General features: G+C 50.6%; 1 protein-coding gene across 2 annotated transcripts in view; it reads left to right on the top strand.

Annotated features, from left to right (window-relative positions):
* The first annotated feature begins 218 nt into the window (after positions 1 to 218).
* Positions 219 to 9463, top strand: part of GADL1 (glutamate decarboxylase like 1) — a 134821-nt gene continuing 125576 nt past the window's right edge. For both annotated transcript variants that reach the window (XM_029071345.2, XM_029071346.1), the window contains exon 1: positions 219 to 293. In XM_029071345.2, the coding sequence (XP_028927178.1) occupies positions 275 to 293 (19 nt within the window). In that variant the 5' untranslated portion in view covers positions 219 to 274. The remainder of the gene's footprint in view (positions 294 to 9463) is intronic.

Genomic DNA, 9463 nt, shown 5'->3' with positions numbered 1-9463 from the left:
CCTGGGTCTCCCCCAGCGCTGAGAACAGTGCTCGGCACAGAGTAAGCGCTTAACGAATACCAACATTATCATTAAATACCACGATTGCTGTTCTTAATCAGCATCGCTAAGCACCGGCAAGGGGACCGGTCCCGGTCCCGGGGGGAGGGGAGGGGCCCGGCGCGCCCGCCGCCCCCCCCCCCCAGGACCGGCCCGCCGCGCCTGCGCGCTGGCGCCCCCGAGGGACTCTGCCGGCGGCCGAGGCGGCCGGACCTCGGGACGCCGCGCCCGACACATGGACGGTCACCGTCACGGTAACGGCGGCCGCTTCCCCTTCCCTTTTCCCTTCTCCCTTCTCCTTCCCCTTCGGGACCACACTGGAGGGACGGGGGCGCTCAGGACATAGGGGGCCCGGGGCATCCGCCACCGCCGACCGCCTGCCCCGCCCGGGCCCGGGGCCGCCGCGGGGTCAGAGGTCGCGGGCTCGTCCTTTCCCCCAGTGGTATTGATTCACAACGACCCTGATTAGGGTATTTCTTAAGGTTGATGAGCATAGATGGTATGATAGATGTCACAGGAGCTCTATTTAGCACGGATAAGCTGAGAAGAAGTGTTGTCTGGTGGAAATGATGAGGATAACGGTTGGCCCCCGGGAGGCTCGCAGTCTTCATCCCCATTTGACAGATGAGGTCACTGAGGCCCAGAGAATAATAATGAGAATGTTGGTATTTGGTTTTGTGGTATCTGTTAAGCGCTTACTCTGTGCCGAGCACCGTTCTAAGAGCTGGGGGAGTTTACAGCGTCAGGTTGGCCCACGTGTCTTCATCCCCATTTGACAGATGAGGTCACTGAGGCCCGGAGAAGAATAATGATAATGTTGGTCTTTGGTTTTGTGGGGTTTTTTGGTATTTGTTAAGCGCTTACTCTGTGCCGAGCACCGTTCTAAACGCTGGGGGAGTTACAGGGTCATCAGGTTGTCCCACGGGAGGCTCACACTCTTCATCCCCATTTGACACATGAGGTCACTGAGGCCCAGAGAAGAATAATGATAATGTTGGTATTTGGTTTTGTTGGGGTTTTTTGGTATTTGTTAAGCGCTTACTATGTGCCGAGCACCGTTCTGAGCGCTGGGGGAGTTACAGGGGAATCAGGTTGTCCCCCTTGAGGCTCACAGTCTTCATCCCCATTTGACAGATGAGGTCACTGAGGCCCAGAGAATAATAATGAGAATGTTGGTATTTGGTTTTTGGTTTTTTTGGTATTTGTTAAGCGCTTACTCTGTGCCGAGCACCGTTCTGAGCGCTGGGGGAGATGCAGGGGAATCAGGTTGTCCCCCGGGAGGCTCACGGTCTTCATCCCCATTAGACAGATGAGGTCACTGAGGTCCAGAGAATAATAATGATAATGCTGGTATTTGTTGTTTTTTTTTTTTTTTGATATTTGTTAAGCGCTTACTGTGTGCCGAGCACCGTTCTGAGCGCTGGGGGAGATGCAGGGGAATCAGGTTGTCCCACGTGAGGCTCACGGTCTTCATCCCCATTTGACAGATGAGGTCACTGAGATTCATGAGAACAGTCCTCTTGGTGTTGGTTAATGACAATGATTAAGAATAATAATCATGGCATTTAATAATGTTGGTATTTAAGTGCTTACTATGTGCGGAGCACTGTTCTAAACGCTGGAGGAGCGACAGGGTCATCAGGTTGGCCCACGTGAGGCGCACAGTCTTCATCCCCATTTGACAGATGAGAGTACTGAGGCACAGGGAAGTGAAGTGACTCGCCCACGGTCACACAGCTGACAAGGAGCAGAGCCGGGATTAGAACCCATGACCTCTGACTTCCAAGCGTGGGCTCTTTCCACTGAGCCATCTGGGCCTGGGAATCAGAGGGTTTGGGTTCTAATCCCACTCTGCCATTTTTTTATGGTTATTTGTTAAGCGCTTACTCTGTGCCCGGCAGTATAGTGAGCACTGGTGTAGATACAGGTTAATCGAGTTGGACACAGTCCTCGTCCCACCCAGGGCTCACAGTCTGTGAGCTCATCATTTTAATAATAATAATAATGTTGGTATTTGTTAAGCGCTTACTTTGTGCAGAGCACTGTTCTAAGCGCTGGGGGTAGAGACAGGGTCATCAGAGGGTCCCACGTGGGGCTCACAGATTTTAACCCCCATTTTTACAGAGGCGGGAACTGCGGCCCACGTTCCAAACGCTTAGTACAGTGCCATGCACATAGTAAGCGCTCGATAGATACTATTGAATGAACGAATGAATAATAATAATAACATTGGTATTTGTTAAGCGCTTGCTACGTGCAGAGCACTGTTCTAAGCGCTGGGGGTAGAGGCAGGGTCATCAGATGGTCCCACGTGAGGCTCACAGATTTTAATCCCCATTTTTACAGAGGAGGGAACTGAGGCTCAGAGAATAATAATCACGTTGGTATTTGTTAAGCGCTTGCTATGTGCAGAGCACTGTTCTAAGCGCTGGGGGTAAATATAGGGCAATCAGGTTGTCCCACGTGGGGCTCACAGTCTTTAGTCCCCATTTTTACTGAGGCCCAGAGAATAATAATAATAATAATAATGTTGGTATTCGTTAAGCGCTTACTCTTTGCAGAGCACTGTTCTAAGCGCTGGGGGAGAGACGGGGTCATCAGGTTGTCCCACGTGAGGCTCACAGACAGTCCCCATTTTACAGATGAGGTCACTGAGGCCCAGAGAAGTGAAGTGACTTGCCCAAGGTCACACAGCAGACAGGTGGAGGAGTCGGGATTCGAACCCCACGACCTCTGACTCCCAAGCCCGGGCTCTTGCTACGGAGCCCCGCCGCTTCTCTTATTGAGCGCTGACTTATGTGCAAGGAGAAAACAGAGCGAGAAAAAAACCTAGCGAGATGCTTTAAAACTTGGATGTGGACATGGGTTTGGTGAGGTTTCCCAAAAGATTTTGGAAAAAGACCTTTTGTCAGCTTTAAATTAGGAAAACCTAGGCCGTTTGCACTTCTGGAGAGCATTCTAATGGAAGAGATGTTTTGAGAGGGGGGCCGTATTTGGGTGGTAAAATTGAGGATCCCCTCAGATTCCACTTGGGTGGTGAAATCGAGGATCCCCTCGGATTCTGTGTCATTCGTTAGCTTGGGAGCTGGCAGGAGAGGCCTTTACGGAGGCTGCCTGATGATGACTCCCCGACTTTCCCTCTGCTCCTCCCCCTCTCCCGTCCCATCCCCTCAGCACTGTACTCGTCCTCTCAACTGTATATATCTTCATTACCCTATTTATTTTGTTAATGAGATGCACATCACCTTGATTCTGTTTATCTGCCATTGTTTTAACGAGACGTTCTTCCCCTTGACTCTATTTATTGCCATTGTTCTTGTCCCTCCGTCTCCCCCGATTAGACCGTGAGCCCGTCAGAGGGCAGGGACCGTCTCTATCTGTTGCCGATTTGTCCATTCCAAGCGCTTAGTACAGTGCTCTGCACATAGTAAGCGCTCAATCAATACTATCGAATGAATGAATGAATGACTAAAGAAGACTGTGACCTGCTGGAACAGAAACCCTCCTTTATTCATTCGGTCGGATTTATTGAGCGCTTACTATGTGCAGAGCACTGGACTAAGGGCTTGGAATGGACAATCGGGCAACAGATAGAGGCCATCCCTGCCCCACGACGGGCTCGCGGTCTAAACGGGGGAGACAGACAGCAAAGCAAGACAGAGCAAAACAAAAACAAGACCACATCATCGAGATAAATAGAATCAAGGGGGGGATTAACAAAATAGGGTAATAAATAATATATACAGATGAGCACAGTGCTGAGGGGAGGGGGGGAAGAGCAGAGCGTGGGAGGGGAGTAGAGGGAAAGGGGGGGCTCTGTCTGGGAAGGCCTCCTGGAGGAGGTGACTTCTCAGTAGGGCTTTGAAGAGGGGAAGAGAGTGAGTTTGGCGGAGGTGAGGAGGGAGGGCGTTCCAGGACGGCGGGAGGACGTGGGCCGGGGATCGACGGCGGGACGGGAGAGAACGGGGGTCGGTGAGGAGGTGGGCGGCAGAGGAGCGGAGCGTGCAGGGTGGGCGGTAGAAAGAGAGAAGCGAGGAGAGGTAAGAGGGAGCAAGGTGATGGAGAGCTTTGAAGCCAAGAGTGAGGAGTTCCTAATCCCGGCTCTGCCACTTGGCGTGACTTTGGGCAAGTCACTTCACTTCTCTGGACTTCATCTGTAAAATGGGGGTTAAGACTGTGAACCCCAGGTGGAACCACCCGATTCCCCGGTGTCTACCCCAGCGCTTAGAACAGTGCTCGGCGCATAGTAAGCGCTTAACAAATAGCAGCATTATTATTATTCACTGGGCTAAGCGCTTGGAAGTCCAGTTTGGCAACAACGGGCTCCCAGGGGAAGCAGCGGGGCTCAGCGGCAGGAGGCCGGGCTTGGGAGTCAGAGGTCGTGGGTTCAAATCCCACCTCCGCCACTTGTCTGCTGTGTGACCTTGGGTAAGTCACTTCACTTTTCTGGGCCTCAGTGACCTCATCTGAAAGTGAGGATGAAGACTGTGAGCCCCACGTGGGGCCACCTGATGAACTTGTATCTACCCCAGCGCTTAGATCAGTGCTCGGCACACGGTAAGGGCTTAACAAATACCAGCATTATTATTAGAAAGGGGGAGACAGGGGTCGTTCCTTGAAGCCCCCTTCCTCTAGACTGCGAGCCCGCTGTTGGGGAGGGATCGTCTCCGTTGCCGAGTTGTACTTTCCAAGCGCCTGATACGGTGCTCGGCACACGGTGAGCGCTCGGCGTGGCTCAGTGGAAAGATCACGGGCTTAGGAGTCAAAGGTCATGGATTCTCATCCCGGCTCCGTCACCTGTCAGCTCTGTGACTTTGGGCAAGTCGCTTAACTTCTCGGTGCCTCAGTGACCTCATCTGTAAAATGGGGATTAAGACTGTGAGCCTCACGTGGGACAACCTGCTTACCTCGGACCTTCCCTAGTGCTTAGAACAGTGCTCGGCACATAGTAAGCGCTTAACAAATACCCACATTGTCATCATTATTATAAATACGATTGAATGAATGATCGGTCCTGCTGTCTTTTGCCCGGACCAACTTGGAGGGACGAGAGGCAGAACTCACAGGAAACACGCTTGTTTGACAGGACTGGGAAGTGCGAGGCAGAACGGCTTTTAGGAGAAAAGCAGCTTGGCTTAGTGGCAAGAGCGCGGGCTGGGCCGTCTGAGGTCGTGGGATCTAATCCCGCCTCCTCCACTTGTCAGCTGTGTGACTCCGGGCAAGTCACTTCACTTCTCTGTGCCTCAGTTACCTCATCTGTAAAAGGGGGATGAAGACGGTGAGCCCCGCGCGGGACCATCTCATTACCTTGTATCCACCCCAGCGCTTAGAATAGTGCTTGACACATAGCGCTTAACGGATATCATCGTTATTAAAAGCAACTGGAAAAAAAATCTATTAAAGGGATATGGTTATCCAGTCCTGTAAGAGAAATGATTTCTTTGGGCCTTTTTTAGGGTACTTGAACTGTGAGCCCGTGAGATAATTCGGTGCGGCTGTGGCAACTGACTGTGAATCCGTCACTGGGCAGGGATGGTCTCTATCTGTTGCCGAATTGAACGTTCTAAGCGCTTAGTACAGTGCTCTGCCCATAGTAAGCGCTCAACAGATACGATTGAATGAATGAACTGACCCGTTGAAAGAAGGGCATTCCTTCAGCCGTAACTGTTTAAGCCGGGGCCTAATTCGTCCCGCTACCGAGAACACCTCAATTAACGACTATTTGTCGAAGGGACCGTCTCCGGGGAATTTTACGTCACCAGGACAAGCTCATCTGTTTGTCCCGAGAGGATTGGTTGTCAGGGCTTAGGTACGTGGGTCTCTGGAGTTTGACTGGGAGAAAACCAGTGTTGACAATTTGAGTTTAAAAAGAACGGTGGATTGTTTCCTTACACTTCTACTGGCTTATTTTAAATTGGGCCCTCTATCCTGGGCTTGAGTTCTTAGCAAAATTATTTGGTAATCAGAGGATGGCTCTTGATTATGAAATGATACGGCTGTCATCGTAAAGCCCGCAATCTGTATTTTAAGTGGACACTATAAATTTTTCAGCACTCTCTACAAGATCATAAAAGTGTGTAGAACAGACTGGATACTTCGAGAGCTCCTACATTTGGGAACCCCCCTTTCAATAGTAAAAATTTAGAGGATTGAACAAACTACCGTAGGAAGTTTCAGCATTCCTGATTAAAATGAAACCTTGGTAAGCCTCTAATAGACAAATGGAGTCTTGTTTTGATGACTTTTGTGGGATTTCATTCAAAGTGGATTTTTACTGGATTTGCCTGTCCTCTATGAATCTGAATGGGGGTTTTACGTGTCTGCGTCCAAAGTCTAAGCAAGATGGGCTCAAATCAGTCTGAGTGTGATCACAATTTTTTTTTCCAAAGATTGACTTTCCCCCTACAAAGGTTTCAGAACTACTGTCTTACAAGTCCTAGTCAGTTGGAGAATTGGAAATGGGAAAGGAGGGGTAAACACAGTAAATTGGATTATAATATAACCTTATAATAGTTGATTCAGAGGATTGGCCTGTTAACTCTGGACAGTGTTGGATGTGTTGGCAGAGGCAGGATGGCTTGCTTAAAAGAAGTATCCCATCCCCTTTGATTCCTTTTTCCTACCCTTTTTACGCTGCTGTGACGATGAACATTACATGCTCCTCTATATGTTTCCTCTTCCTCATGAACAGAGCTCCCTTTTGTTTTCAATAAATCAGTGGTTTTTATTGAACGCTTACTTTGTGCACAGGACTGTACCAAGTGTCCTGCAAGTTAGACCTGATCGTTGCCCTCGAAGAGCTTACGGTCTAGCCGGGAGTGGGTGGTGGGGGAGACGGACATTAAATTACAGGTAAGGGAAGCAACAAAATATAATGATATGTACACACGTACTGTGGGGAGGGGGAGAGTACCCAAGTGCATCATAATAATAATACTAATGTTGGTATCCGTTAAGCGCTTACTATGTGCCAAGCACCCTTCTAAGCGCTGGAGTAGATGCGAGGTGATCAGGTTGTCCCACGTAGAGCTCACAGTCTTCATCCCCATTTTCCAGATGAGGGAACTGAGGCACAGAGAAGTGACTTGCCCACAGTCACACAGCTGACAAGCGACGGAGCCGGGATTAGAACCCATGACCTCCGACTCCCAAGCCCGGGCTCTTTCCACTGAGCCACGCTGCTTCAGAGAAGCGTACGGTGGGGGTGTTGAGAGCTTGTTCTGGAAAGGCATTCTGGAGGAGATATTTCATTGGGGCTTTGAACACGGGGAGGTTGTTGGACTTTTGTATTTCCAGAGGAAGGGGATGAGCAGTTGACGGTGGATGGAGCGAAAGTGAGAGACAGTGAATAGGTTCGTGTTAAAAGAGTGAAGTGTCTTAACTGGGTTACGGGGGGTCATTAGCAAGGATAAGGAAGGGGAAGAGAGCCGAATGAGCTGAAAAGTTTCTTCATGATGCAGAGAAGGCTGGGCGGCCATCGGAGGCACTTGAGGACCGTGAATTCTGGGCCCGTGTGGATACCAGAAAATTTGCCTCATTGATATCCGGACGATCGACAAGGACTGTCGAGCCACGGTAGGCGTTGCTAGGGTCACGCAGACTCCTGGCTGAGGGATTCCGCGGTGGTAACGGACCGTCCACGGGTCTGGACGGGCCGCTCCCTCATGGCCGCCGGCGGGATGGAGCCTCCGAGAGGTGCTTCCTTTTGCGCTTCACGGACATTTATCATTTCAGGGCTCAGATATGTCCCTGAATATCAATCCGAGGAAAACCTTCCTATTCTCTACGAATGCAAGCTGTGTAATTGTCCAGCTGGTTTGAGTACCACGTTTATGCATGTTTATGGCCCAAAGCACAGGTCGTGGCTCAGTGGAAAGAGCCCGGACTTGAGAGTCATGTCAAGGGTTCGAATCCCAGCTCTGCCACTTGACAGCTGTGTGACTGTGGGCGAGTCACTTCTCTGTGCCTCAGTTCCCTCATCTGGAAAATGGGGATGAAGACTGTGAGCCTCACGTGGGACAACCTGATGACCCCGTATCTACCCCAGCGCTTAGAACAGTGCTCTGCACATAGTAAGTGCTTAACAAATACCGACATTATTATATCTGGCCAATCCTAAAACACACAGATTCTCTGACCAGTTATGGTGCAGAGTAGCCCTGTGAGCTGCAGAGCACAGCCGGATGGGGAGAAAAGCAGGCTTGGCTCTCTCCGTTCCTCATCGTCTTGTGGGAGCGGGACTGAGCTCCCAGAGAAGAGTCTGGCCCTCGGCAGACGGTGTCAGCTCCTGGAGGCACTTTTTCCGACGAATGATCAGTGTGGTATTGGTGAAAGCGCTTACTGTGTGCCCGGCGCTGGGATAGGTCCAGGATAATCAGTTGGGACACTGAGGGTCACAGTCTGAGTGGGGCTGAAAATCTAATCCGGGTGTTCCCAAGCGCATAACACGCTATGCCAGACACAGCTGGCTGTCAGCGAACGTTATCGGTGATTATGATCATGATGATGAAGAGTCGGAGAGGAAGCGTGTTGCTCTCGCCCTCTCTCCAGGGCTCCTCTCCTCTCCTGCCCTCTCCTCTCCTCCAGCTTCTCCTCGCTGACCCCAACTCTCTGCCTCTCCCCTTCTGCCTTCCCCATTTGTATGAATTGGGCGTCCGTGTGGATGGTAGGGTTTGAGTGTGCGCGGCAACAGCTGGGTGTGTATCTGGGTGTGTGTCTATTTGGGAGGTGTCAGTGTGTCACAAAGACTTTAAGCACTCTGTGAGCGGGGAAAGTGTCTACCAACTCTGTACAGTGTGTATAGTGCTCCGCACACGGTAAGCGCTCCATAAGTGGGTAAGTCACTTAACTTCTCTGTGCCTCAGTTACCTCATCTGTAAAATGGGGATTAAGACTGTGAGCCCCACGTGGGACAACCTGATTCCCCTGTGTCTACCCCAGCGCTTAGAACAGTGCTCTGCACAAAGTAAGCGCTTAACAAATACCAACATCATTATTAAATACCATGGATTGATTGGAAATCTGTGGAAAACGTTTTTTTGTTTTTTTTAAGAAAAATGATCTGGTCAGGAGAGTGAAGTATGGAGCCGGAGAGGGGATAGGCCGAAGATAAGGAGATCAGCGGTAGATCAGACAGAGATCAGACAGGATATGACAGATGCTTGAACCAGCGTGGTAGCGTTCGGCTGGCGAGGAAGGAGCAAACTCTAGAGACGCAGCGGAGGTAGAGTCGACGAGATCTCCGTGACTGACTGAATACGTGGTTTGAAGTAGAGAGGTGAAGTCAAGAATAATGCGAAGGCTCCTGGCTCGTGAGACAGGAAGGATGGTGGTGTGGTCTACAGTGATGTGAAAGAGAGTTTGAGAAGGAAGATGAGAGAGTCAGTTTTGGTCACGTTGATTCTGAGGCAACTGTGGGACATCC

This window comes from Ornithorhynchus anatinus, chromosome 8, assembly GCF_004115215.2.
Source record: "Ornithorhynchus anatinus isolate Pmale09 chromosome 8, mOrnAna1.pri.v4, whole genome shotgun sequence".
NCBI lineage: Eukaryota > Metazoa > Chordata > Mammalia > Monotremata > Ornithorhynchidae > Ornithorhynchus > Ornithorhynchus anatinus.
This window is presented reverse-complemented; position numbering and strand designations above follow the sequence as displayed.